Source organism: Mycteria americana, chromosome 24, assembly GCF_035582795.1.
Source record: "Mycteria americana isolate JAX WOST 10 ecotype Jacksonville Zoo and Gardens chromosome 24, USCA_MyAme_1.0, whole genome shotgun sequence".
Classification (NCBI taxonomy): Eukaryota; Metazoa; Chordata; class Aves; order Ciconiiformes; family Ciconiidae; genus Mycteria; species Mycteria americana.
In genome coordinates, this window is record NC_134388.1 from 3,227,183 (window position 1) to 3,254,800 (window position 27,618).

A 27,618-nucleotide genomic window follows, 5' to 3' on the forward strand; every position below is an offset into this window, starting at 1 on the left:
CATACTTGAGCTGAGCTTAAAGGATTTTAAACTTTGTGCCTGGAAAACACGGTCTGATGGTAGATCTGTGCAAAATTCATCTTCAATTTAAAACAGGGGCAGTAAAGCAGCGACCGGGGGAAGCAGAGGAGTATTTGCGATTCCAGAATGGTTCTAAAAATACATTTTAAAAAAAAAAAAAAATCCCAACTGTTAATTTCGGCGGTGTTCGCGAGCAGCAGGAAGGATAACTCTGCTCGGGGGGATCGGGAACGGCCACCCCTCACGCAGAGGGCGAGGGAGAAGGTGTTGACGAACCCCGTTAGAAGCAGGGTCCCACGTCGGGGGGGGTGAGAGCCGCAGCCCCCCAAGCTGCGAGGAGCCACGCCTAACCACCTCGGCTTTAGGACGACACAAACTCCCTGTTTACCGCCGGAGCAATCAATGACGGGATCGATTTTCACTCGGCTAAAAATCGCACATCTGACAAGTTCTTTCCGACGTCCCCCGTCCGTTTCCCGTGCGAGCCGGGGATCCGGGCTCTGTCGCCAGCCCCAAAATCCTGCCGCCGGCTGCTCTGCCAGGAAGCGGGAGCTTCCCGAGGTTGGGCTGCAGCTGCCATCCGAGGTTGCCACCGAGGTTGCCACCGAGGTTAACGGGGCCCGTGACTCCCAGCTCCAACCTCGAACCCCGCACGGCCACCACCTTCCAGGGCCTTTCTCCTAAAATCCCGCTCGGCTTTGAAAGTCCGAGGACATCTTGGTTGTCGAGGTGCTTCACCGCCATCGCCCGCAAAGCCAGCACCGGTCTGGGGCTGAGCGGGCCGGATCCGTCCCCGTGCTGCGGACACGGACCGTTTTTGGGGATGGTGGGCAGCACACCCCCACCATGACACCCACCTGGACGCGGCCGGCACCCAAACCCCGGGACCCTCCGTCCACGGAGACGTTTCCCTGCTGGCGTCCCCCCAACAGCCCCGGCCCGGGGGTACGGGACCGGCCCCGGGACCCCCCAGGCTCCCCCGAGGGTTTGGGGAGCAGCCGAAAGAGCCACAGCGGGGACGGTGCGGAACCCCGCTCCGCCGGCAGCCGGCACCGGGTTGGTCCTGCCCCGCCACGGCGGGGGGACGGGGGACACCGAGCCCCGGGATGGCCAGGAGCCCCCGGGCCGGGAAAGCGGGGGGTGTCGGGGGGCAGCTGGAGAACCGGGCGCCGGCAGGGAGGTGCGAGACCGGGATAACGAGGGGTGCCGAGCTGGAACACCGGACATCGGCGAGGGACCACCGGGCACGGGTAGCGCGGGGCGATGCCCGGCGGACGCGGACGGGCACCGGCCCGGGATAACGGCGGGTATCAAGGCACCACCGAGCCGGCCCGGGCACGCGGCAACGGGAGGGGGGTCACCGAGGCGGAGTAGCGGGCGCTGGTAAGGGAAGGTCAGCCACCCCCGGGCCGCGGCGGCGGGAGGGGTGGCGGGTTCCCGGTGCCTCACCTGGCTCGCCTTGTAGAACTGCTTCTTCAGCCCCGCCACCGACATGCTGCCGCTTCTGCCGGCCGCCGAGGGACGTCTGGGGGCGGCGGGATGCCTCGGCACGCAGGAGCGGAGCGGAGCAGAGCAGAGCAGAGCCCAGCCCGGCCCGGCCGCTGCCGCCGCTTCCGCCGCCGCCGCCAGGAAGCGCCCGCCCCGCCCCGCCCCCTGCCGGCCCGGCGGAGCGCCGCCACCGGCACCACCGAGAAGCGCGCCCGCGCCTGCCGGAGCGCCGCCTTGCCCGCCACGTGGTGCCGCCGCGCCCCCTGCCGGCGGGGCGATGCCGCCTCACGTTGCGACTGAGCCGCGGGGGTGGGTGGGTGGGGAGGCGCCCTCTGTCGCGACAGCGACAGGTCCTGCCGGGTCCCGTCTCTCCGCCACAGTCATCTCTTTCTCCTGCAAGCCGCCGCCCGGACAGTCGCGCTCGGGAGCGGGCCCGCAGGGCTGCCGCGCACCGCCAGCGCTTGCCCTGGTCGCCGGCCGCCCTGGCTGTGCGGTGCCAGCGGCCCCTCGCGAAGGCGCCGGTGCCCCGGCTGCGTGTGAGCGCCAGGAGCCCGCTCGGTGTCTGCGCGCGGGTGAAAAGCGCCGTTGGCGGCTCTGCACCGCGGTGCAACGTAACTTTCCACAGGAAACGGGTACCCCCCCGCCTGTGCAGAGACAGCCGGTCCTCGGAGACCTCCGGGGTGGGGGCAAAGCGCCAAACCCGGGGGAACTCCGTCCCTGAGGAGAGGCGAGGGGCAAGGGGAGAGGCCGCAGCCGCGCCGCGGGCAGAGCTGGGGACCCACAGCCCAGGAGGGCCCGGCCCCCACCCCTGCCGGGCTGAGGGGCCCAGCACCGCCTGAGCCAGGGCTGCAGGGAGGAGACAGCGTGTGGGGCACGGGGACAGCCAGGCCCGGCCGGGAAAGGACGTGGGGCGGCCGCGGGGGGGGAACAGCCAGTGCCCCCCCCCGGCACCTGCCGTAGCACCGGGGAGGAAATAGGGGAGACTACCACTCCCAGCGGGCCTCGCGCCGCCGCCGAACTACGACTCCCAGAATGCCTCGCGGCAGTCCTCTGCGCCGGCGCGCCGCAGCGGCGGTCGCTCATTGGCCGGCGGTGCTGCCGCCATTTCGCGCCCTGGCTCGGGCCCTTCGGTGGCGCAGCGCGGCGGGCGGCTCCGCCCCTCTGCCCGGTGCTGCGGAAAGGCTGCCCCGACCTCTCCGGAGCCGGCCCCGGGGCCGCACCGCCGCTGCCCCGGCTCCCGCCCGGCGAGCAGGCAAGCCTCGAGCGCAGGCGTAAGGACCCAGCGGCACCCCCTCGGCCCTCGCCCAGCTATCCAATCAGAGCCTTCAGCGGGCAGACTGACAGCCGCCGCCGCCAGTCAGCGACGGCCGTCGCACTAGCCAATCGGAAGGCCGCGGCGAGGCCGGGCGCCGAGCCTCCCTCCCACCCTCCTCGCGAGACGCGGGCGGGAGGGGGGCGGAGCGGGCGGAAGGGCAGGTCACGTGGGGCGCGCTCCGCCTATCAGCGCGGCGAGGCGCGGGGTCGCCCCGGCTCCCGCCAAATACGAGCGGGAGCCCCCGGGGCGGGACCGGACGGGCCGGGACGGGTCGGCCGCCGCCGCCGGAGGAGCGGCGGGAGCCGCGGCGCCCGCCGTGGCAGGTAGGGCCGACCTGGGGGCGCGGCGGGGCCGGGGCGAGGTGTGTTTCCGGCGGCGGTTGGGCCGCGGGGTGCGCGGGGCCTTCCCGGGGTAACAAAGAGAGGCCCGGCAGCCGCCGCCGCGCCCTGGAACCAGGCCCGGGCCCGCCCCGCCGCCGCCTTCCTGCCCGACGTCTTCTTCCCTCGGCCTGGCCCCGGCGGGGGGCCCGGTGTCCGGCGGCCTGGGGCCCGGCGGGTGCGGAGCTCCCCTCAGCCTGAGGGGTGCCGGCGGGGCTCGCCCTTTGTCCGGCCTCGCCGTGCCCGCGCTCCGCCCTGGGGAGAGCTGTCGGTCGCTGCCGCGGCTCGACTGTCTCGGGGAAGCAGGTAGCTCACCGGGAACGTCTCACGGGTGTTTATTTCTTATGTTTTTCCCTCACAGCCATGGAGTGCAGAGACAAAGCGGCCGTTCCTCCGCGGAAGCTCGTACAAGGTGAGGCTGCAGAGAGAGCGTCTGTCACCCGGTGTGGCTTTAGCGCGCTAAGAAGGTGTCAGACCTGATTTTGTGAAATATATTGGCTTTGCAGTAATAAACCGGCCCCGACTGGCTAATCCGTTTCAATTCTTGTACTTAAGAACTAATAAAATAACTTGTTATTTGATTCCCTCCCTTTGACCCCCCCTCCACCCCGTTGATTTGTATGATGTGACTAAAATAATAAAATGCTGTTGTTTCAGCTCGGTTGCCATTCAAGCGCTTGAATCCTGTACCAAAGGAAAAATACGATGCAGACTCAGAAGTCAAAAAAGTAAAGGGCTCGCAAAGTGGTTTTGGTCCAAGTAAGGATTCCTCCCTAGATACATCGCATGCGTCCCTGGACAACGTGGAAAATGACTGCCAGCTGGATTCAGATGTGAATTTTTCTCCAAAACTCGTTAACGGAAAGGGTCCGTTAGACCATTTTATACAGAAAAACACAAAAGATAACACAAACGAAACTGTAATTGTTATTGACCTGACAAAGGGCTCTAGCCATAGACTAAGCGATGACATAGACCACGTCAATTTTGAGTCAAAAGCATCTTCATCCGTAGCTATAACTAACGGCACATTAGGAAAAGAGATAAACCAGTTGAGTTGCCTGAATTCTGCTCAGAGCGGCCAAACGGATGATTCGATGGAGACTGATGCGCGGTGTGAAGGTGTAGCGAATAAAGATGAAGATTTGGTAGATGGGATCCAGTCGCGTTCTGGGTTAACAGAGTGTAACAACGTGGAAAACACGAAAGTAAACCAGAGCGAACTGAAGCATGTCATCTTTGAGGGGAAGATGCCTGTAGTGCTCCTGGAGGATATTATGACTGCAAAATCTCCCCAAGTCGCTTCTCTGGATGGAAGCGTCACGTCGGAAAATGAGACCATGGAGTCGTCTCACGAAGGAGACTCTGGGCTTACCAACTCCTCGCTGAGCTCTCGCTCTGTAAGCTCACCTGAGACGCAGCCTGCTGCAGAAACCAAGAGAAATACTAGTCCTTTAGCTGCCTCCACGCCTGTTAGGAAGGTTGGTCTCTTTTCTTGGGGTTTTTTTTAACAGCTGTTGCGTTGCAGATAGGTTGTATGGTTTCCTGTGCTTGTAGTGAAAAGGATGAATAGGATATTCGCAAAGATCGTGAGAAGTGTATGGAACGTGGTGTTGATTTAAGAATAACGTAACTGAATTATTGCCCTTTTGAATCTTCCTTTAAGTCCTGTAGCTAAAGGATTTAAACCTTGCCTGTTTTTGAGCTGCTGGCATATTTGCATTGTGTGTATGTAACTTTAAACTCTGTTACAGGTTCATTTTAATTTTTTTTTTTTTGTGAACTGCTCATGAAGTGCATGCCCTGGGACTTAGCGTTTTGGTAATTGGGATAAGGACAGTGTTCAAAAGCAGTTTTGTCCATTGGGTGATGTTTTACAACCTTTATTCTATCCTTGATGAAGCTGCTGTAATTACTGTGAGAGGACGCTACCCCAGTACCTGTCAGTGCAGGTGCTTTTCAATCTCTGAATTTCTGCAGCTGTGGCATAGGAAACGTTTTAAGTTGAAACTACAGTGCATCAGTGGAACTGCAGATCTGTATGCGAAGGATGGAGAACGAGTCAGACGAGCCTCTGTCTCTCTGAACTGAGCGGACAGAGCTTGTGCTCTCAGCCGTCTTGTTACGGGTACGGGGAGCTGCTTCGGGGAAAAGTCACCGCACGTACAGCGCTCCTGGGGATGTGCGATGCTGCTGGGCAGCGAAGGCTGGAGCGCAGGAGGGACCACCTCGAATTAGCTCTGTATGAGCAGGTCGGTTGTGATCTTGGTTCCAGTTTAATACCTCCGCTCCAGCGAGAGACCCTAAAACGTTGTGATTTTTGGTGCCGTATTGAAGGGGAAGCTTCGAAGGACAACAGCCTCTGTGCAGGTGGCTGAAACATTCACGTGGTTCAAATGCCTGTTCACTGCTCAACCATTTTTGGGAACAGATGAGTGGAGGTGTAAAGTGAAGGTTTCTTTGGGGGGACGCAGTCGCCCATGGTGAAACCTGTGAAGCAGAACAGTTGTGGCGAATGTGCTTGGGCACTGTAGCTAAGCCTCGCCTACGCTTAGGCTGGACTATCTGACTGGTGCATTTGTTTGCTCAACTACATTATTAGAGGGGAAAATGAGGAAGGTATTGAGGGGTGGGTCCATGTTGTGCTGCCAGAGGTGGAGGATTGAGACTGTGGCTCAGGTAGATGAGGGTGAAGGGGTGGAGCGGCTGGTAACCTTCCTGCTTACGCCATCTTGAGCCTTTTAAGAAAGATTTTCACCAACTATCCCCCTGAGGTTTAAGGAGAGACGGTCCCACAGGTGAGGAAAAACCTCACTGGCCTGGAAGAGGTATGGATGAGTTAGCTGGGGCTTGGAGCTCACGTTGTGACAGGTCTTCCATGTCTTCTACTACGTGCTTATCAAGGAAAATGATCAATTTTTATACTGTTAAAACTTGCAATCTTTCACCTCTAAAATAAATACGTAAACTCAAGCAGGCATGAAGTATTTCCGGTGTAGCAGAGCAAACAAAAAAAAATACTCGACTCCTGATGTAATATGATAACACAAACGAGTTATTGGTTTCCTGTGGCGTGAAGTAAGGTAGGAACAGCTCACGTGCTGCTTGCCAAAATGGGAAGTCTGCACCTCGACGTGTACTGTTGTCTGTCCTGGCATGTTTGTTTTCCTAGGTGGAAACAGCTCTGATAAACTAAAGCTCCCAATTGAAAGAACTCTTATTTTGTGTCAGATAAATACAGAATCTCCTGATACAGCTTTGCACTGTGTAAACTAAATGTCTGTGAGTACAGAAAATAGAGCAGTTGGTCTGTGTTAGTCTATTAATCACAGGGATGAACGTGGTACCTCACACTGCGAATGGCGGGAGAAGGAAGAGTGAGATACAAGAAACTGAGCCGTAGTATGCTGAAATATTGACGAATTAAGCCTTTGACCAGTCTATGAATGATGCTCTTAAACATAAAATACCTTTTTTTCCCCTATAAGTAACAGCTTTAAGAGAAACGAGAAGCGTGACCTGTTGGGAACTTAGGGTTGATGCGCTGATACTAGTGGAAGAGCAAGAGGGCTATGATTACAAGAAGAAACAGTGTTAAGATACGGATAACAGTCCTTGTATGCAGGAAATTGTATCTAAATACCATAGCAAGAGTAAGTGGCAGGATGCAAAAAAAAATTTCAACTCGAGGGAAGTGACTTTGCTATAATTAAATGTCCTCTGTTGTGCTGCTGTGATTTGGAGCAGCTCTAGCTTCTGTTTGTTTTTCTGCACATGATATTCCCTTGCAAATGATACTTTAGAACTGAGTAGACGAGAGGGATTTGTTTATGCAAAACTTAGTAACACGAGGACTTAATGTAAACTGAAGCATTTAGATGTATTCAGGCTTAAATGGAAATCGGGGAGATTAGATATGCTTGAACTGTATTCTTATATCCTATACTGAAGGAATACTTAAGTTGCTGAATATACTCATCTGCAAGAACAACGTTAATATAATTCAGACGAAGCTCGCTCTTCTTTTAGTAAGAGTTCTAGTGCCTCATGGAAAGGGAATGATGTAGATCTCTAAAACTTGCATTTTGTAATTCCAGGTATCTCAGAAATTCCACAAAAGTTCGGCAGAGAAGGAGAAGCTGAGATTGCAAAGAGTAAGGCATTTTCACTGACATAGAAAGTTAACCTGCTGTGCTTTTGCATTGAATAGTAAGCAAAGCCCTTTGCGTTTCATCTTAGTCCATTTAGAACATCTCTTTTCCTGGTTTTCCTCACTGATGAATATGGAAGAATCTTAATGCATGCAGTTAAAGTACTTGGCTTGTTCCAAAGCTTCTTAATGCATACGTAATGAAGTGTGGGTGGCCTGCACTGCATTTCTGTGCACTTTGGTAAGAGATTAAGAAACTGTAAATGTTGCTGACTGCTTGTCAAAATGCTTTCGAGAATTTTTTTTTCAAACCCTTCCTGAGAGGGTAGGTGCAGCCTGCTAAGTGGACAGATACAAGTGAAATCTTCAAGAGCCTTCTATTTAAGGCTGGTTCCTGCTTCGTCGTTCTCACCCTTCCCCCTTTTAAGCCACAAAATGTAGGGTCTGTCCTTCATTAATAAGTGAGGCAAATGGGCCACTATGTTTATGGCTTCCTGAAGAACCCGTTGGATGTTGCTGGAAGCGCTCAAGCTCCGGTCTCTCTTTGCTTGAATGCAGCTAGTCGGCAAAGTCTGTTCCATAACAAAACGGCGGTGCGATAATTTTGCTGTCCATTCTGCTTTCAGTCATAAAATGCTAAATATAAAAGAGGCTGATGGATCACATGGAGCTCTCGAACAGTCAGTGCTGTATGAGTGGGCTTTGCCTGCTGGAAAACTGGGTGTTATTTTAACTGCAGTTGGGAAGGCCTGTGCTTATGAATTCTCATTGTGTTTCTTAGTAACTAGTTTATAAAGTTGGTAGGGGACTGTTGTGTGTTTTATATAAGCTATATGTGGTTGAGCCTGCTCCTGAGATGCTTGCTTTTTACAGTGCCCCATATAGCAGTCCAATCTGTTGTGTTCTTCCATTCTATATGTATGTTAAAGATAGCAGTAATGTGAGGGAGAGATGAGAATGGAAGCCTTATTATGCTAAAAATTAAATAGACCCGCCAATCTTGCTGTTAACTTCACACCATTTTCCAAACTACCCAGTAGACTTTCACTGATTACCATGACTTGGTTCTGACAATATTGGTTTTTTTTTACCATTGGCACCATTTTGTGTGTTGGTTGCCTTCTGCAGTTATTTGTACATTGTGACACTCTTCAGTAAGTCTTGATGTTGCCAAGAAGAGATGTGAAATAAATAAAACAAAACTGAAAATACACAGTGAGGATATTTGTGTGTCTGAGCACAGACATACCCTGCTTTCCTGGTGAAGTCACCGATGCCTACAGCGTAGGGAAGCTATCTTTCTTGAATTTGTCATTTTTTAGTAAGCGTTCCGCATTCTCCTCTATGTGTCAGTAGACCCATAATGAGAATTTCGGTTGCCTTGGGAGGAAATACTGTGAACAGCAACGCCTTCAATGTAATCTTTCTCCCCATTGTTCCCATAGTGCCCCTTAAATAAGCTTAGAGCGCCTGGTGTTGTCTGATTATCTAACATGGACTAACACAAGTGACAATTTTTTTGTGAGCTTCAGGTCTTAAAAAGCAGGTGCACAATCCATAGTTTGGAGACTCTCGTTACTGCCTGACATAGTGAAAAACATCATCAGAAAATCCTTCTGGGTTTATAATGCAATGTCGGATCAAATTCACTTTTCAAACTTATACCCTGGTAGCCCTACATTGATATAAAAGGATGAAAGCTTAGCTCATGAGGTGTGTATTTCCAAAGAAAGTATTTTGGAAACAATCCGAAATCTTCTATTAAATTAAAAATTTTTTTTTTTTTAAATTCCCATATAATTTTCCATAATGCTACATTGGTAATGAAGATGACTCAAATATAAAGCAAGTAGAATACAAAGCTTTCCTTGATGCTTAGAAAATGGAAACGCCTCCATTTGTTAGGAGAAAAGAACAATTAATGCCTTCAGAGAGGCAGTACAAGGTAGCTCAGCTGACTGAGGCAACAGGTAGCTGCGGTTAGTAACCTTGTGTCCTGGGATAGCTAGAAACGATGCTGCAGGTCAAGCACTGGGTGGGTGCAAGAATCTGCTCCAGGTTCTCAGCTGAAGAAATAAAGTCCTTATTTTACTCAGGTTTTTATGCCAGCAGGTATTACTGCGTACAAAAAGACAATGTGCTTAATGGCTTGTTTGTGAACCAGGATCAGGAGCGTGCAGACAAGCTGCAGAAGCTGCAAGCAGAAAGGGAAGAAAAGGGAAGGCTGAAAGAAGAAGCAAAAGCTGCAAAAGAGCGAGCCAAGGAGGAGGCGAAGAAGAAGAAAGAAGAGGAGAAAGAGTTGAAAGAGAAAGAAAGGAGAGAAAAGAAAGAAAAAGAAGAAAAGGAAAAAGCTGAGAAGCTGAGAGTGAAGGAGGAGAAACGCAAGGAGAGGCAGGAAGCTTTAGAGTAAGTGGCTTGGTTTCTGCAGGTCCTGGGGAGTAATGTGTAATGATGTGAGCACCCTTCCATACCCACCTTAACCGTCCCTTCTAGAGGCTATACTGGTCAAACAGCCCCTGCCTCTGTCACAGCATATATTTTAAATGCTTGAAAGACTGTGTACACCAGACCCGAGTCTCAGCAGTACTTTTTGCTTGCAGGCTGACCTGGGCTTGTGATTTGAAACGGCTGAAAAGAGCTGTCATGCTCCACTGAGTTTTCCCTTCATGACTAGTCTTGCTTGTACTTTTGCAATTTGCTGGCACTGGTGCCCTGTCTGTTGAGGAAGTTGCTTGTAACTCCATAATACCATAAACACCCTTTCCTGGTATTGAGGGAAAATTGAAGCAGCCTAGCTACTTTGTGGCTAAAACAATATTTGCTCTAGGAGGAGTTAAGAGTCTTCTGTAGGCTTAACCAAGTATGGTCCTTAACTGAATTATCTTCTTGCTTAGCATGATAGGGTCTTAGTCAAGGTTTGGGGCTTCTCAGCTCTTCCTCAGTGCAAATAAACACTTCATGATTTGCAACAATTAACATGGACTTTATATTAAAGGGCAAAACTCGAGGAGAAGAGAAAGAAAGAAGAGGAGAAACGGTTAAGAGAGGAGGAAAAGGTAAATGCTTTCTCTAGCTTGTCTCTAAATTCTACTGCTACGGTGAAATGATGTTAATGGGCTCCCTGGCACCCTGCCGACGGCTGCTGAGCCATTCAGAGCGGGGCTTCCGCAGCTACTGCGGTTCTCCAGGCAGCGTACCCTGCCTTCATGCCCCTCTCAAGGTCATGCCACTTGGGAGTGAGTGTGTCCATTTGGGATGCAGCCTGTCCAATCTGATCCGGTGGTGCTATATTGTGCAGGTTTCTTGTCTGTGACTTTCGTACGTGTTGGTGTCTTTGCTTTTACCTGTTAAAGACTTTTCTGCATTTGTTTTTTCAATGCCCTTGAGTGAACTCTATCCTTTGTCCTAGCAATGACACTGGAATCCACATAGGTGTGTTAGGGAAGACAATTTTTTGTTGAGTTACAGGAGCTGGTAGATAACTGAACTTTGCTTTATACCTTGCTAGATTTGAAGTTGGATGATGCATGAGCTCACCTTGAATTATAAGGCCTTGTCGCATCTTTGTGCTTCTAACTTGAATTTTGATTCTGATTTCAGCGTATTAATGCACAGAAAGCAGAAATTACGAGGTTCTTCCAGAAACCAAAGACTCCACAGGCACCGAAGGTGAGATATTGCTATTCCCGTGTTTTGTTGGTCTTTCATTAGTTGTGTTCTAATGAAGACACTGATTTCCTTCTGATCTGTCCTTTAGAGCTTCTTAGGTGGACAAAGCATTATTAGTATTTCTTACTTCCTAATTTCAAAAGTGTAAAGGATTTTAAAAAAAGTCTGTGGCCAGAGCAGAGACTACAAAAGAAGTCTGTAGTTGCTTTAAGTAAAAATCTCAGCTCTGTCTTCTGCTGTGTTGGCTGTAAAGACCTAGATTCCCTTGAGAAGATCTCCTGGAGTCTCAGATAGGAAGGGCTTAACCTAAATCTTCACTCGAACATCGGTACCTGGTATTGAGGTTTGTTGTATGTCTTAAATGTGTTGGTACTGCAGTTTCTCAGGTGTTCAGACCCTAACGATCCTCACTTAATATTTCAGATTCTTGCTGGCTCTTGTGGAAAGTTTGCTCCTTTTGAAATTAAAGAGAACATGGTCTTAGCTCCCCTCTGTCGTATTGCCCTGGATCCAGACTACTTAGAACAGCTGGATAAACTCCTGCATGCACAGAATAGTGAAGCCTCTTTCTTGAGGGATCTAAAGTGTCGTAAACCACGTAAAACTGGACCTACTTTTGTCAATAACAGTGCCGACATAGTAAACAGGTTAGTCTGTGTTTTGGGGGTCGTCTTCAGTTTTTTTATATAACAAACTGCAGAATGGTTTTGAGGTAGTCTTATTCTAATATAGCAGATGATGGAACGATGGAGCTTTTCTTTGAATACTCATTTTCTATGAGAATTGTTTCCAGGGGGAGCAGTACATTATGCTGTAGATTTCCTTCGTTCCATACAATGCTTCTCAAATCCTTCCCCCCACGAAATCTTGCGCTTCAGGCAGCTGCCTTTCAGCACTGGACGCTGCTGGCCCTTAGTGGTATTCATCTTTGGTAGTTTTAAAAAGTAAACATACCGATAGCTAAAACAGAGGTGCTGATAAGGAGGGAGGTGGCTTGTCTGGACCTTGCAAGCGTATTGGGAGTGCCTGTTCTAATGAACTTAAGCTCTGGGCTGGTATTGTGGCTGAACCAAAGTTTTCTGTAAGATGTTTTCCTGAGCAGCAGGGGAGTGCTCTGTAAGTACTGAGGATGGTCTCTTGTTTTAACAGTGACGTGGTGGTAGTGGATAACTGCAAAACAGATGCTGTTCCTGAAAGGGGGAAATTTGGTAGAATGAAACTTCTGCAGTTTTGTGAGAATCACCGTCCTGCATACTGGGGCACATGGAACAAGAAAACCACCATGATCCGTCCCAGGAATCCTTGGTCAAAGGACAGTGTAAGCACCTCACAGGCAGTGTAGTTGGATTCTTTTCTTTCTTTGTGCTCTTGAAGTGAATACGTGGTTGGCCAAGTTCACCTGTTCTCTGGCATTTCTGATCCACTTGCATGTTCCCTCTCGCTACTGAGTTTTGAGACCCTGAATGGGGCCTGGCATCGTGCTCTCAAATTATTTACAGAAATGGCATGTTGGCATTTCTTCTAGAAACTACTGGACTACGAAGTGGATAGTGATGAAGAATGGGAAGAGGAGGAACCTGGAGAAAGTCTCTCCCATAGCGAAGGGGTAAGGATTCCACATGCTGAAAAATAGCTTTCTGAACCAATTGCACTTGTCAGTGTAATTTCTAATAAGCAGAGTTTATTTTTAGGATGATGAAGAGGAGGGAGAGGATGAAGATGACGACGATGGGTTTTTTGTACCCCATGGGTACCTATCTGAAGATGAAGGAGTGACGGAAGTAAGTGAACTGGGTGTCACTGGATTTCCATCCGTGTTTCCAATGAATCGTGTGATAAATATTGGCAGAGGAAGAAAGCGCGTAGTCTTGGCAGTGATGTAACTCATCTCAGATCTGCTTGGTTCAGCAGCAGACTTCTGTAGCTCAGGGAACATGGTAAAAAGCTGAGTTTAAAAAGCTTTTGTTTTTCCTGGAATGGATGTATCGAGTTCTTTCTCACCTGTGGCTTTAGGAGTGCGATCCAGAGAATCAGAAGGTTCGTCAAAAGCTGAAAGCAAAGGAGTGGGATGAACTGATGGCCAAGGGGAAGAGGTTCCATGTTCTACAGCCCGTGAAAATTGGCTGCGTCTGGGAAAGTGCAGAAAATGACAGCGGCACAAATGCAGACCTAAAGGTTCTCCAGCAGTTCACAGTGTGTATCCTGGATTCACCTGTTGCAGAGGAAGAACAGCAGATACAGAAATGTAGCAAAAAAAGAGCAAAGGATCAGCAAAGTAAGACCTAAAGGGCTAAATAGTTGTACTTCGCACTGTTGTACTCTGCTTTGGAGAGAATTGATTTTTGTATTGAGTGTCAAATTCGGAATGACCTGTTTATGACAAGTCTGAAATCCAAGGAATCTCTATGTTGAGTTCTTGGAAAGGAGTTTTCCAGCATTGTCTCTGGTATGGCCTTAGTTACACTCTCCAAAAACTCTTGCTCTAGATAATCTAGGAAATAAAGCCAACAAGACTTCAGTAGACTGAGATTTAGGACTGCTTACTGGAAGCGCTCGAGCCCATTGACAGGTTTATTGTTCAGGGGGAGAGGATTTAGTTTGTGTGACAGGCTTCAGTACTGAGTATCTCCTGTACCTGATAGCACAAGGATGTGAATGCACACAAAGCCTAGAACAGGGGCTGAAGCTTTCACTTCAGGGTGTCATTATTATTGGGGGTGACTTTTCTACATCAAATTTAGCTCCTGTTACAATCTCATATCTAAAATTGATCTCAGCTTATTTGTCGTCTTTGTGGAGCATGTGTATTGATAGGTTATGTCAGCCTGGTTTTTCTCAACCTTTAAACAGTTCTTCCCCACAGCCTTTGTGCATCTTTTTTTCTCTGCAGTCCTCGGCCAGCTTCTGCCGCTGCTGCATGGCAACGTGAACGGGAGCAAAGTGATCATCCAGGAATTCCAGGAGTGCTGCCGGCAAGGACTGTTCAGTGATGTGACTGCAGCCGCCGACTGTAGTGACACAAGCCCTGCGAGCCCCCACACCTCCCGGCCGCAGACGCCTGTTGGCGAGGACAGCGGTGTCCCTTCCAAAGCCAGGCTAAAGCGAATCATTTCTGAGAACTCTGTGTACGAGAAAAGACCTGAATATAGGATGTGCTGGTACGTCCACTCGGAGGTGCTGAAGAGTTTTGATCAAGAGCATCTCCCTGTCCCTTGTCAATGGAACTACGTCACGCAAGTCCCTTCTTCAGGGAAGGAGGAGGGTGGCAGCGTGCCAGGCGTGGCTGTCCTGCAGACCACCCCCATGTCGGTAAAGAGGAAGTCCACCGGAAGCATGTCCATCACTAAATTCATGAAAAGGCCTCGGGATGCTGAACAGGTGAGTTCCTTTCGTGGTGCTCTTCCCCAGTAAAGAACGACAGGAATGTAGGCGTGCGTCTTCAGTAGGCACACGTTCTCGCATGCCTCCAGATTGGCCTAGATCTGCCACGAGCAGAGTCAAAATATTAAGCTACAGATCTTCGTACAAAAAGACCCTTTTTGTGGGGAAAGGAGTGAAATTATGTGACTCTAAAGAGATGGGTTTCTTTTGTGTCTCTCCAGCTTGGACTGTCTGTTCCATTTGAAATGTTGCTCTCCTGCTGTTCTTCCATTTTCTGCTATTTGGCAGTGATTGCATCCAAGCTGTGAATAGTTTCTGAGTGTCTGCTTGGCCTTGGTTTTACAGCTGTATATAATTTGTATGCAGGTTTTTATGTGTGTGTATGGCTGCCAGATGTATAGCCTGAGCTGGTGACTTACATCAGTTGCATGTGTACTGATTAAATGTGGTTCGTAAGTGCTGCAACTCAACCCGTAATAGTCTGTAAAGTCTCCGGCTTATGCTGTCATACATAAAGCTGAATTTCAAGAGCTGGCTTGGAAAAAAAAAAAAAAAGGTAATTCATAGGAACAAAATGAGATGGATTTGGAGTAGTTGCTACTCCAGCTCTGAGCTTTGTTGTGGTCTTCCTGTTGTTCGCTTCTGCTTTTCAGGGTAACCACAGGTAGTATTAAGAGCTTAATCATCCAAAAGGATGACTGAAAAGTCTGTGATCGGTGCTCTAGTTGTGTGAAGCTGTCGTGCATTTAAGACAGTAAGGTTTTAGGTCCTGAAGCTTGGTGTTATCAACTGTTTGCCTCCAAACCTACAGGTAGGACAGGTTTGCACTGCCAGTGGATTTATTCCTCATCCTCTGTGGACAAGGGGGTGAGGAAGGAAGCCACAGACAAGGCTTTTTATGCTTTTCCTTCCCACTTTATTCTTGGCTTCTTTGGCTTTTCTACTGAAAAAGCTCTGCATTCAAGTATTGATAGGGATCGGAGACTTGTGAGAAGCTGTTCAGCCCCCAAACTCCATCTGCTTGGGTTTTTTCTTGTACACTAAATAAAGGCAGAGATAAACATCTCTGCTTGGCACCCACTGGAAATTCTGCTTATAACCGACTGCTTGAGCAGAAATAGTGAAACAAAGCCTTTTAGTAGAATTACATCACCAGCCTGAACTCTTCAAAGCTCTCGAAAGCATCTTAAAGCTGCCCTTGTGAGGTGTGGTGCCATGCAGCTCAGAGCAAAGGTGTCAGAGTCCTGAAAGCCTTTCATGCCTGACGTCTAAATCAGCACTGCTCAGGTATTGAGATCCCATCCTTCCTGTCAAGCGAGGCTGGAGCTTGGGCAGGGCCTAGGAACGATCGGTAGGTCAAGGCTGCCAGGTTCTCTATCCCTGGCACGTGTTGCTCTGCCATGAAGCTCACGCCAAGACTCGTGTAAGTAAAGGTGCTCTTACATAAACTGTGGAGAGAGAAGAACTTGGTATTGAAGTGGGCAGTACCTGCACATGTGTAGGAGGGGAATACTTAATCTGAGAACTGTGACTTTAATGGAAGATGTAAATTTAATTTATTTTCTTTTGGAATAGCTTGTAGGGGGTGTGGACCACATTCTAGGTCTGAGATTTTCATTCCACAGTTCCAGTTGGGGGGGGGATGACACCAAAACCACTTGTAGCTGTTCAGTGCTGGGCAACTTCAGTTTCTATCATTCCTTGTATTCATTTTTTTGATTCAAAATGGTTAGTTTGTGCTGCTCCCATGGCAGAAAATAGGGTCACCGAGGGAAGAACTGTCACCCCTCCCTGAAGAAAAGCTCATTGGCAAAGATGAGGAGAAAATGGGGGGAGAACATGCTTCAAACTTGACAAGCAAATGTCATTTTCCATCTTCAGAAGGAAGAAAGCATCCAAAATAATGAGCAGAGGGGGGAGAGATTTCCCTTCCAAAAAAACCAACAAAACTCAGTCAGATATCAATTAAGGTTTGAACTGACTTTTCGACGTGTAGGCTGTTCATTGCATTGTGTAATAGCGAAACATCTTGGAGCAGAAGCTTGGCATGCTTCCTGCTGTACGTGCCATTGCAGATGAGGCCTTTTATCAAAAGTCAGTGTCTGTTGAAGCCAGGGGTTGCTTATTTTTCTTCCCTACAAATATGCCCAACTGATCAGACTGTGCTGTGAGTCCTAATCGTGAGGAGTGCCCACGGCAGTCCTTCACAGCACTGGCTGTGCTTGGTCTTGCACGTTAGCACTGTCAGCTTACTGACAGGCGGCTGGTACCTTTTTTTTTTTTTCCTTAAGGCTGAAGCTGTGGAGATGGATGGATTTCAGGCTGACACGGAGGAAGATGAGGAAGATGATGACTGCATGATTGTGGATATACGGCCAGGCAAAGGTGGGAAGATAAATTGATAGCAGGCTCTTGGCAGACTCTCACTCGCTCCCACAAGGGAGAGTACAACAGAGTGGGAACAGCGAGTGGCTAAACCTGTTGCAGTTTTTCTGCCACTTTTTTCCCTAAGCCTTGTGCTCTTCTCTCTAGATGTTTTATTCTAGGTACTTCTCTGCTTTTTATGTTTTATTCTAGATGCTTCTTTGCTATTTATGGTCTGCTCTAACCTGCTCTTGCCTCTTCTTCCCTCCTCCCTCCAATCAACTAAATAGTGCAGAGTGCTTGTGACTAGCATTTGGCTGCCAATGTTACCATTTTTTTTTTGCTGGTAAGAAAAGTGAACATTGGGGTCAGTATCAGCAGATCCACTAACTGTTAGTAAATGCTGCTGAGCAGGGCTGGGCTCTGGCACGTGCATACTTGTGTTCAGAGCCCTTCCAGGACTGACAAGGTCTGGACCGTAACTCCCCTCTGCTGCCTTCTTGAAGTCTTAGGTGCAGGCTGAAGTGTCTGTTCTGAAGGAAATAACATCAGATAACCACCAAGCTCTCAGATGTTTGACAGGTGAGGGCTCTGATCAACACTTTGCTCTAGAATCTAAGCAGTTGCTTATATTTGTGTCCCAGTTATCCCTTGGAAAAGGACTTTCAAAGCTTCACTGCTATAGTGTATCCTTTCAGGCTGCGGATTCAGAAACAGTGGGATGAGGATGTGGAGCGGCTCTTTTCATCTCAGTGAGGTTTTAACTATATGTACTTGATCATACAGATCAATGACTTAACACCAACCACATGATGTGCATTCAGCTCCTCTAAACCGCTTTCAAAACCTCCGAGCCCTTTCTTACCGCTTTCACAATAGAGCTCTTTCACAATGCTACTGGCAAAACCTGAATTAAGGAAAGTGGGGGTTTTTGTGTTGGGCAGCTCCTCTAATTGATAAGGGCTCGTGCATATTCCCGAAGCCTTAAATTCTATAGTGTTTGACCCATTCTAGACATATCTGGGTTCTCCTTTCTATCTCAGCTGGTGCTACATTCCTCTTCTCGCCTTCCATAACAGACAATATAACTGTTTGACAAGAAGCTTTGCATTTAATCTTAAGCTGCTTTTGCTTATTACAAGACTGCAGTGAGATGAAAGCCTCGCTTCAGGTTTGTAACCTCTTGTTCTGAGGACGGGGATGCTATTCAGTAGCTTGCCTTCCTCGGGCTTTGTTGACACACGTGCAGCTATATTTGTTTAACTCTGCCCGAGTCTAAAGCACTGAAAAGATTTTGAAGATCCATTTTACGGTTGAAGTAACTTTATTCTGGATCGATGTTAACCCAATATTAAAACCAGTTTTTAAATAGTATTGAAAAGGAGACTTGCAACAGATACGGGCAGACAAGCTAAGACAGATAAAGCATATAGTAGTCAAATTCTACTAGATTAATGAGGATACATAAAAAACAAACGAACAAAAAACCCCCAAACCAACACATTTTCTATTTTGCAGATTCTCCAATGGCAGTTACTGAAACAGCCTCAGAATCCAGTGGCACAAGAGCCGCTCACCAGGACACCAGCATGGTCAGCCCATCTAATACAGTTTGAGACTTAAATGCCTACTAACTTCTCTGTATGTATGTAGAATGAGTTAGAAAATTTTAAACCTTGCGTATCTTTGAACAAGATACTTGAAAGTATTCCATATTTCTTGTAAAGAGAAGACAGCACTTTGTTCTGCTTCAGACCAGATGGAAGCTTAAATTTTTAGTTCTAGTTTTTAGCTTAAAAAATACTGCATATTAATCTGTCCTTAATAAAGCATTATTGAAATTTTGATACTTCTTTGTAATGGAAGGTATCTTAAGTTATCTCTAAAACTAGTGGAGGGATTTTGAAATAAGCTTATTGTGATGCCACTGGGGGGGAATTACTCTGTTCATAATGTTGTATAGCATGGCCTTGGGTATAAATGATGTACAATTATATTTGAATTTATGCTATCTATATCATCCTGTTTGTGGTCTTACTTGCTAGAGAACAGCAGCAGGGCTTTACCTTTGGAAAAGAAAAAAAGAAACGCACCTTGTTTCTCCTATTTTGTGATAGGCCAGTATTAATTACGTATCAGGGGTGGATTATCTGTCTCCTGTACACATTGCTACAACAGAAGCTGTATATGTAAAAGCTGGTCTCTACCCCACAGGAAAACTTTAAGATTGCAGTATAAAGGACTGAACTAGCATCAAACTTGTTTACGTATGTAACAAACTTGCTGGGGCTTTTAACTTTATATGGGTTGTGAGTTGATGAATTAGTTCCCTAAAATACTGGCTGTAGTTTGAAGCTTAATCTCTCACCAGTGGGCAGCATAAATAGCTGTTGCCTGTTGTCAGTCTCCTGGTCTGTCCCCTCTTCTGTCTGCAGGTGCCATGAAGTGAAAAGGTGAGTAATGCCACAGCTGCACCAGTAACACCAGTGCTAGCTCCAGCACTGACTGGAGCTCATCTGCGTTTCAGACCTCTAAGAGCAACACAACTCAAATAACTTTGAACAGAACTGAATCTTTAAATATTGCATTTAATCAGACTAAGCATAACTTTATCTAAATATATTCTCTCCAATAGGAGTTATAGTGCACACAGAAGCAAAAGGAAAAGCTGAGTTCTAAGCCCAGCCTGATATCCAGGCTCAATTGATTGGTAATCCAGCCTAGTACTAGCACCTAATCCCTCCTCCAAGGGAGGAGAGTGGTGCTTCATCATGCTCTTGGAAACACCTCCAGCAGTCACTGCTAGAACTTGTTTTTTTAAAGCCATTCAGAGCAGTCCTGTAAGTGTCTTACTGGGCAAGACCACCTTAGTGTATGGCTACTGGAGCTGTGGAGGTGACCACAAGGTTGGTGTGACATGGCAGAATCTAGACTCCCACTCTGCAGAGCTAAAACCAAAGTCATTTCTGAGGTCACGCAGCTGGAAGCTCCAACAGTCTGTATGGGAAAATGAGGGAACCGTCTAAAACCACCAGCACTGAATCCACTCCACTTTATTTCATGACAGTGTCTGGACTCTGGAGAGAAGTTCTGGTTTCAGGGGGCTTGCTGGCTGCTCCTCTCCTGATGCCTGAATGTCTGCCATGACTGCTGCGTCCCAGGCGAGAGTCAGGAGGGCTGAGGGCACCTGGAACAGAAAAGGCTGTGTTATTAAGCTATAGCAATGTTATACTTTGACCGCATAACATGCTGTGTATGTTCACAGACCTGGAAAAACTTAGCAAGAGCACTTCAACTAAAAAGGACAAGCGTGGATTTCTGCAAGAAGCTCCTTAGGGGAGCTTTGGCCTTTCTGTTGGTAGCCTAGTGGTAGAGCTGTGCTTGCCTCTCAGTTGCTGCCTTCCCTCTTTTCCCGGTGTGGATGCTAAGCCTCCGACAGAGCTGCTGGCAACTACTGCAACCTGAGTTTGCTACAGGAGGTAGGTCCTTGCAGTTCCTTCCAGACAGACCTCTTAGCCTTGAGCTAGAAGCCTTCAAGCAGTGACTTCTTTGCTTGAGCTTAAAAAGAAGGGGCCAGAGCGCAACTCTCGCAGCACTGAGAGCAGAAGACACAAACTTCTCCAAGTTAGGAGCAGTAGATGACTCTTAACAACCTGAAGACCCCTGTGGAAGGTACCAGCTATCTTCTTTTACTCACCAGCCCACATTCATTGAAGGCCAAGTTCTCATCAGTCAGTTTGAGACCTCCGGGTCCCAACAGCTCAAAGGGCAGCCAGTCATCTCTGAGTGCTTCTCTCACAAAGTTGTAGAGCGCAGATACTGATTCTCGTGCATAAAAAGTCCCTGCCATGAGAAAACAAGGTGAGAGATTGAGAGAGAGTCTGGCATTTACCAAATCTAACCTTTTGTGGTAGGTTTCGTGGGGCTAACGTACTGATGCTAACTTTATGAACTACTTCAGTGACACAGAAACAGCCCGATTCAGCTGAGAAGTATAAAAGCAGAATCCCCAAAGAAAAATATTACTTCAATTGTTGCAAGCCCCTGCCAGCCTGTAACAAAGCCTGAAATGATTTCCAGAGTTCTACTGCAAAATTTGAAGAGGATTTATACTGTTGTATAGCCTGACACCACACAGGCAACCTCATGCTGGTTACTATAACAAACTGCTCTAATGAGTCCAGCTTGCTCGCAGTAGCCTGGGAAGAGCACACTTTAATTAACAGCTCCTTGAGATTCTTCCCTCTCCACTCAACCCTGGCTTACAGTCCCAACCCTGTGCAGGTGAGGCAGGTGGAGGGCTTGGAGATGGGAAGAGTTCTTAAGAGAAACATTACCCCACTCTGGGTTTTGTTGTTTTATTCTACCAGCTGTGTTCAGCACACCTCAAGCCTGCTTATTATTCAAGCTCTTACGCTACAAGTATTCTCAGAAGCTTTTGGGGTGTACAAAGAAAGGGTAAGAAGTCTTTTACCTTGGAGGATGTATCCATCGGGAAACCGGACTCGTACCAGGGTGTAGTTGTACTTCCGCATTTCCCTTTGTTCTTCTTTCTCTCGCATGGCTCTTGTCCTCAACATCGAAGCCTTCTCCACTGCTTCTGTCCTTTAGAGGGAAAGCAATTTTTAGCATGAAGGAGAGGTATAAGACTCTTAGCTGGCATCACGTGCCCCCTGGGCAGTCAGGGCCCTCCTTCTAAGCCTACTCACCGGAGCCGTTGCTCTCGTTTGATCTCTTCTGCAGTGAGGTTGTAGAAGTCATTCGGTAGCTCAAACCGAGCAGCTTCAGGTGATGGTTTAAAAACACAGAGCTGGCGATCCAGCTGGGCTCTCACAGGCTCAGAGCTTAAAAGCTGCTCTTTGTAGTCCTTGAGGTCTTCCAACTTGGTCAGCATTTCTTCCTTCAGTACGTAGTACTCCTCTGTGGTCTCTACAACCAAAAGGACAGGATTTGAGTCTCTTGTTCTCTACATGAGTAACATAGGAAATATAAGGGCAAGGATCTCCAGAAAATGTAATGGCTTAACAGGGAGACGGCAGGGTGAGCGGCTGTTTCTGTTACAGCCTTGCAGTAACAGCCTTTGTTGCAGCCTGTGGAGCGTTCTCAACAAGCAAAGCTGCCTCGCTAGCCTCCCCTGGGATGTCCCACTACCACTCAAACTCCTGACTCCAGTTTAATACACTTAGATTTCTTGCCTTGTCCTGGAACAGGCAGTGTTTTTGTCTCAAACCCGATAGCCTGGAAAAATCTGTGTATCCCTTCCAGGCAGCTTATCCTTTCCTGGAAGAAAAGGAAAGAATTTAGCTGTAGTCTGCTCCAGGCAAGGACTTTCCTAGGCAGAGCACCTGCAGGAGTCTTGACCTCACCTGAAACACTTTGTTCTGCAGTTTGATTTTCCGGTACTTCTCCTCCTCTGGATGGAGATAGATATTATCCAAGTATCTGCAGAAAGAGGAATGCACTGCATGGATCAAAGCAGGCACTTCAGGACACGCTACCCCAAGGTGTAAGAAGAGACAGAGACCTCACAGTATTTCTCACAGATAAAAGAGCTGAAAAACTGAGGAAAGTGTAAAATACATCAGTGTTTCATGCCTGAGCCAGACAGAAGATGGAGGCGGCTGATCCAGCAGCTTCCAACCCTCCTGGACTAGTGGACCAACTCTTAAAACATCTCTGAGATGTTGACCTTGTTTCTTAACTAACAGTTAAGACTGTTTTGAGTGTTTGGCTTTGCTTTTCTTCAGACTTTGCCTGGAGCACTGCAAGAAAATCCACCTGCCTGCTAGCCTTGCAGGGAAAGGACAAGTTACCTCCGACCTCGGTCCTACTAGCGCAGCCCACTTACTTGGCCATGGTCTCCACGCCCACTCGTACTTTCTCCCGGTCCTTATTAAAGGTGTGAATCTCCATGATTGAGGCAGCCACTGGGTCTACGGAGAAATACTGGGGGAGAAGGAGAGAAGCTGGTCACGGGGGAGCTGACGCTACTCTGCACGAAGGGGTGTGTGGGTCTGTCGTGGTTTAACCCTGACCGTTAGCTCAGCACCACGCTCATTCCCCCTGCAATGGGATGGGGGAGAGAATCAGAAGGGTAAAAGCAGGGAGGAAAAAAAAAAAAAAACAACGCGTGGTAAGAAGCCAGTTTAATAACTAAAGCAAAAGCTGTGTGTGCAAGCAAAGGAATTCATTCACTGCTTCCCAGTTTAGCCATTTCCAGTGTGTAATCAACACTGTTTTCATCACAAATCCAAAAGACAGCACTATCCCAGCTGCCGTGAAGAAAACTAACTCTGTCCCAGCCAAAACCAGCACAGGGCCAGAGTTCCCAGTCTCAGCGTTTCCAGCAAGCTGAGGGGAGGGTGTTCGGACAGGCGTTTGTACATCGAGAGCAGAACGGAGCTGCCCTTGGGGAGACGGTGGAGATTTTACAGGGAGAAGGCGGAGAGTTGGAGAGGTCACTGCTGCAGTGCTCGAGGGGACCCACGCCACAAACCGAGTTAAAACAGGCGGAAGGGAAGCCGTGCAGCCGGCAGACGTGGCGCTTACCGACTGGATGGCTTCTCTGATGTGCTTTTCCTTCTTGTCTTTCCTTACAACTGCACCGGTCAACGGGCAAATGAAATAGACCCCCGAAACAGAGGGGGCAGCTGCCCCTTCCTTGTCCGGGGACGCGACATCCTAAAGGAGACAAACCCAGGCACCGAACTGAACGCAGGATGGTTTTGTGGGGTTTTTGTTTTTAAATACCCTGGCACATCTGCACAGGAGAGGGACAGCAGCACCCAAGGGTGCTGATCAGGGAACAGCAGCGTCTCTCGTACCTTTTCCTCCGTGGAGAACTCTTTCTCGCTTGCAGCTGCCTCGGCCATCAGCTCTTTTCTCACTACGAGAGAGAAACCCAGGTTACAGCGGCGGGGAGGGCAGAGGGTCAGCAGATTTCAGAGGGCCAGCAGATTTCAGAGGGCTTGGGGCCACCCAGCGCTGCCCTGGGGAAGCGAACGCCCACCCGGGTGCTCCGTCCCTGGCCTGAGAGCCCCCGGTCAAGCGCGACCCCCATTTCTACGACGCTCAAGCAGTCGCAGAACCCAGCTGCGCCCCACGCCGTCCTCGAGAGCTGCACCTGAGCGGTCGCACACCCGGGACGTCCCTCTCCGGGCTCGGTGTGGAGCTGTAACCGTCCCAGCCAGCCCCGCCGTCCGGCTGCCCCATCCCCGCGCCGGCGCAGCAGCTCCGCGTCCGCCAGCGAGCTCCTACCCTGGTTCTTGATGGCCTCCTGGGAGGAGGGCACCTTGGCCTTGGGCTTCAGCTCCATCCGGGCCAGCGCTGCGGCCGCCGCCATCTGCGCTTCATCCGTCGGTCCCTGACGAGGCTTCGGCACCGATTCGGCTTTCGGCTTCTCCTTGGGGACCCTGGGCAGGACGGAGCAGCGGAGCTCGGGAGGAGACGGGCCCCGCGACCCCGCTCGTGCCCGCGCCACCGCACCGAGGCGACGGCAGCTCCACGACCGTGCCGGCCTGGACGCGGCCATGGACACGTAACGGCAATTACCGCCCCGGTGCCCCCGGGGAGCGGGAACCGGCCGCCCCGGTGCAGCAGCATCGCTGCCCGGGGAGTGTCGGCCCCCGCGGGACGGGCGGCTCGGGCGCTGAGGTGAGCGTCGGCCACTGGTCGCCGCAGCTGGCGACGTCGGTCCCAGGCCGGTGGCCCCGGGCAGCCCCGGCCCGGTACCCCCCCACGTACCGGCTGGCACCGGGCCCAGGGCAGCCGCGGGGCCCGCGGACGCCGGCAGCGGGGCAGAGGGCGCCCGGTCATCCCCGCTCGCTGCCGGCAGCGTCCCGGCCCGCCCGGGAACGGCGTCCTCCCCCCGTTACCGGAGAGTTCCCTCCCTACCCCGTACCGGGACGGCTCCGAGAGCTTCTGTCCGGGCCCCGCGGTCTTGAACTTCAGGTCGGCCTTGATCTCCTGGAAGAACTTGCGCATGGCGGCGGGGCCGGGGCGGCACCGGGACCGGAACGGGGACCGGGACCGCCGCGCCCCGCCCGCGCTTCCGCCCCGCCCACAGCGCGGCCACCGGAAGGGGCGTGTCCATCACACCGGCCCAAGCACCGCTCTAGGCTCCCGCCACTCTATGATCGCCGCGGTCCTCCAGGGAGGTCCTGAGGGGAACGGGGGGGGCTGCGTGTGAGGGCGGGCCCGGGCCCCCCACGGCCCCGACCCACGGCCCCCGGGCTCCCCCAGGCCTACAGCCCCTGCTCTACAGCCCCCCCGGTGCCCCCGGGAGGAACCAGCAGCCCCAGCCTGACCAAACCAGCCCGAAACGGGCCCTCCGCGGCACCGGAGCAAACCCCGCCCGGCCCCGAGGCGCAGCCTGGGCTGAGGGAGCCGCCGGCTGACACACGGGAGGATTTTTTTTTTCTCTTACCTCTGCCTGGGCCCACAGGTAGGGGAGGGGGCCCTCCCTCACCTGCCAGCCCCCCCAGAACGGGCAGGGGCCTCGCTTCCCGCCCCGCAAAGCAGGTTTGGGACGGGCCGATGGGCTCAAAACTTGGGGCCGGATGGTTTCATGAGGTTTATTTCCACAGCGCAACTCCTCCTCCTCCTCCTCCTCCTCCTGCTCCTTCTCGCAGGGACACCGGACAGTCGCTGCCGAGGAAGCGGCCGCCTCGTCCCCACCGCCATGGGCAGCACGGGGAGGACGCCCAGCCCAAACGGGGGTCGCGCGTCCGCCCGGGCAGGCAGCAGCTCCGGAAATGGCACCCTGGCACCGCACCTTCGGTGGCGGCAACTCGGCCGACAGCCCGGCATCGGCACGGGGACCGACGCCTGGGCCACCGCAGCGGCACCGAGAGCCAGAAATGCGCGGATGGAGGCCGGACCCACGCCTGCATCGCCAGCGGGCACTCGCACCGAGCCACGGCACCGCCGGGACCCCCGTGCCCGCGGCGCAGGAGATGCTGCGGAGAGCACGCGGTCCCCCGAGACCTGCACGGGGATGTTTTCGCCGTCCCAGCGCCGGTCACACACCGCAGGCTCTGCACCGCCAGCAAGCCAACACACAGCCCGGTGGGGATACGGCACGGCCCGGTGTATGGCACGGCCCGGTGTACGGCACGGCACAGCAGGAGCGAGCCCTCGCTTTCAGGGTGACGTGGAGAAACACGACCCCTGCCAGGACCTGTCCGCTCCCGCCACCCCGTACTTCACGAATTCCCTCCCGCAAAGCCCGGAGGAATTTCCCCTCGCCGTGCGCATCCCCTGTGGCTGCCGGCCGCACACCAGACACCGCCTGCGGTTCGTCCCCACTCGCCTTCCCCCAGGGCCATAATTGCCCTGTAAATAATTTCTCCCCCGAGCGTGGTTTGTGTTTTGTCCCCCCCGGCTCTTGCCGGGTGCTGGGAGCTCCGGCTGCCACCCCGTCGCACGTACCCGCTCCGATGCCAGGCTGCGAGCCCGGCGCGGGCAGCGAACCGTTTGCGTTTCCATGACCTCAGAGAGAAACCAGATTGGGTTAAAACCAGGTTTAAAAAGCAAGCAAGCTTTCAGGCAGGCTCCTTACACCGTTTTGCTCCGGCTTAGCTGGACCGAGTCCCAGTTTTAAATCCAAAGGTAGGTAAAGCAGCTCTGACTCCCCCATCGCCTCGCCCAGCGGCTCTCCCCGGTCCTGGTCCCGGGGACGCTTCCCACCCACCCCAACCGGACACCGGACGGGCCCCGTCGCACCGGGACCACCCCTCGGCCCCGGGGCACAGCTCCGGCGGGGGTTCGCGAGCCCTCGCAGCGCCGGAGCCGCGTCCCCGGGCTGGGGGGCCCGAGGTGGTGGCGGTGGACGACGGGGCAGGGTCGGGGCTCGCCCTCGGGTGCAGACCCCCCCGGAGTGCCCCGTGTCCCCCCCTGCCCCAGGGCCCTTCTCCCCCTCCTCGCCCCGGGGCCTGGCCTGGCCTCCCTGTCCCTGCAGCCACTCGCCTGGCTGCTCAGCCCGGCCCAGCCCCGGCCCCCTCCCTATAGCCCTGGCCCTCACCCTATAGCCCTGGCCCTCACCCCTCACCCCACAGCTCTGTCCCACACCCTATAGCCCTGACCCACACCCTATAGCCCTGACCCATACCCCGCAGCTCTGTCCCACACCCTATAGCCCTGGCCCACACCCCACAGCGCTGGCCCACACCCTATAGCCCTGGCCCACACCCTATAGCGCTGGCCCACACCCTATAGCCCTGACCCAGACCCTACAGCCCTGGCCCACAGCCCTGGCCCCCACCCTATAGCCCTGACCCATACCCTATAGCCCTGACCCATACCCCACAGCTCCGTCCCACACCCTATAGCCCTGGCCCACACCCTACAGCCCTGGCCCTCACCCCACAACTCTGTCCCACACCCTATAGCCCTGCCGCACAGCCCTGCCCCAAACCCTATAGCCCTGGTCCACACCCCACAGCGCTGTCCCACACCCTATAGCCCTGGCCCTCACCCTATAGCCCTGTCGCACACCCTATAGCCCTGACCCCCACCCCACAGTGCTGGCCCACACCCTATAGCCCTGACCCCCACCCCACAGCCCTGCCCCAAACCCTATAGCCCTGGTCCACACCCCACAGCGCTGTCCCACACCCTATAGCCCTGGCCCCCACCCTATAGCCCAGTCCCACACGCTGTAGCCCTGACCCCCAGCCCCTGGCCCCCACCCCACAGCCTTGTTCCCGCCCAGCCCCGAACCCCGAACCCGGCCCCCCACGGCCCCGGCCCCGGCCCCCCCCGCCCCTCTGGCCACGCCCCTCAGCGCACCCCTCCTCGGCGCCTCTGTCGGCGCGGCCCAATCCCGTTATCTCGCCGTGCCCTCGCCTCGCTCC

The 27,618-nt window shown here is 51.8% G+C and overlaps 5 protein-coding genes across 13 annotated transcripts in view; 2 read left to right on the forward strand and 3 right to left on the reverse strand.

Annotated features, from left to right (window-relative positions):
- The window catches only part of SH3GL1 (SH3 domain containing GRB2 like 1, endophilin A2), a 31,492-nt gene extending 29,827 nt beyond the window's left edge, over positions 1-1,665 (reverse strand). For 2 of the 5 annotated variants that reach the window (XM_075523892.1, XM_075523890.1), the window contains exon 1: positions 1,471-1,662. In XM_075523892.1, the coding sequence (XP_075380007.1) occupies positions 1,471-1,515 (45 nt within the window). In that variant the 5' untranslated portion in view covers positions 1,516-1,662. Of the gene's footprint in view, positions 1-1,470 lie in introns of all 5 variants that reach the window. The other 3 variants (XM_075523893.1, XM_075523894.1, XM_075523889.1) reach the window with 3 other exon arrangements.
- HNRNPM (heterogeneous nuclear ribonucleoprotein M) overlaps positions 1-26,027 on the reverse strand; it is a 115,363-nt gene extending 89,336 nt beyond the window's left edge. For both annotated transcript variants that reach the window (XM_075524580.1, XM_075524576.1), the window contains exon 1: positions 26,015-26,027. The gene's annotated coding sequence lies outside the window, so the exon portion shown is untranslated. The remainder of the gene's footprint in view (positions 1-26,014) is intronic.
- CHAF1A (chromatin assembly factor 1 subunit A) lies at positions 2,652-18,612 on the forward strand. 3 transcript variants are annotated; one of them, XM_075524575.1, is made up of 15 exons: positions 2,652-2,780; positions 3,563-3,613; positions 3,859-4,682; positions 7,299-7,355; positions 9,516-9,757; positions 10,347-10,407; positions 10,952-11,020; positions 11,444-11,667; positions 12,170-12,338; positions 12,546-12,626; positions 12,712-12,801; positions 13,034-13,295; positions 13,911-14,398; positions 16,693-16,786; positions 18,284-18,612. In XM_075524575.1, exons 2-15 carry the CDS (start codon positions 3,565-3,567, stop codon positions 18,379-18,381), a joined length of 2,808 nt encoding a protein of 935 aa, XP_075380690.1. In that variant the 5' UTR covers positions 2,652-2,780; positions 3,563-3,564; the 3' UTR covers positions 18,382-18,612. The 3 variants fall into 3 exon arrangements, with proteins under 3 accessions (XP_075380690.1, XP_075380687.1, XP_075380689.1); XM_075524572.1 differs by lacking the exon at positions 2,652-2,780 and adding an exon at positions 3,013-3,147; XM_075524574.1 differs by lacking the exons at positions 2,652-2,780; positions 7,299-7,355 and adding an exon at positions 3,013-3,147.
- On the reverse strand, positions 19,803-26,624 carry UBXN6 (UBX domain protein 6). 2 transcript variants are annotated; one of them, XM_075524590.1, is made up of 12 exons: positions 26,325-26,624; positions 24,666-24,924; positions 24,023-24,177; positions 23,590-23,651; positions 23,315-23,446; positions 22,614-22,711; positions 22,132-22,207; positions 21,961-22,045; positions 21,475-21,694; positions 21,240-21,370; positions 20,463-20,608; positions 19,803-19,952 (listed from the first exon to the last, which is right to left on the reverse strand). In XM_075524590.1, exons 2-12 carry the CDS (start codon positions 24,746-24,748, stop codon positions 19,824-19,826), a joined length of 1,317 nt encoding a protein of 438 aa, XP_075380705.1. In that variant the 5' UTR covers positions 24,749-24,924; positions 26,325-26,624; the 3' UTR covers positions 19,803-19,823. The 2 variants fall into 2 exon arrangements, with proteins under 2 accessions (XP_075380705.1, XP_075380706.1); XM_075524591.1 differs by lacking the exon at positions 26,325-26,624 and adding an exon at positions 25,191-25,396.
- Positions 24,936-26,325, forward strand: LOC142420542 (uncharacterized). Its single transcript, XM_075524593.1, has 2 exons — positions 24,936-25,208; positions 25,396-26,325. Exon 2 carries the CDS (start codon positions 25,446-25,448, stop codon positions 26,091-26,093), a length of 648 nt encoding a protein of 215 aa, XP_075380708.1. The 5' UTR covers positions 24,936-25,208; positions 25,396-25,445; the 3' UTR covers positions 26,094-26,325.
- Positions 26,625-27,618: the final 994 nt, after the last annotated feature.

Bases quoted from the DNA above. Each gene is read 5' to 3' on its own strand.
- UBXN6 (XM_075524590.1), bottom strand. From the start codon at position 24,748: ATGCGCAAGTTCTTCCAGGAGATCAAGGCCGACCTGAAGTTCAAGACC. The intron at 23,652-24,022 runs GTAGGAGCTCGC...TCTCTCTCGTAG, and splicing joins GGAGGCCATCAAGAACCAGG to TGAGAAAAGAGCTGATGGCC. The intron at 19,953-20,462 runs GTGAGTAAAAGA...TTTCTGTTCCAG, and splicing joins CCTTCAATGAATGTGGGCTG to GTGCCCTCAGCCCTCCTGAC.
- LOC142420542 (XM_075524593.1), top strand. From the start codon at position 25,446: ATGGGCAGCACGGGGAGGACGCCCAGCCCAAACGGGGGTCGCGCGTCC.
- CHAF1A (XM_075524575.1), top strand. From the start codon at position 3,565: ATGGAGTGCAGAGACAAAGCGGCCGTTCCTCCGCGGAAGCTCGTACAA. The intron at 7,356-9,515 runs GTAAGGCATTTT...TTTGTGAACCAG, and splicing joins AGAAGCTGAGATTGCAAAGA to GATCAGGAGCGTGCAGACAA. The intron at 13,296-13,910 runs GTAAGACCTAAA...TTTTCTCTGCAG, and splicing joins AAGAGCAAAGGATCAGCAAA to TCCTCGGCCAGCTTCTGCCG.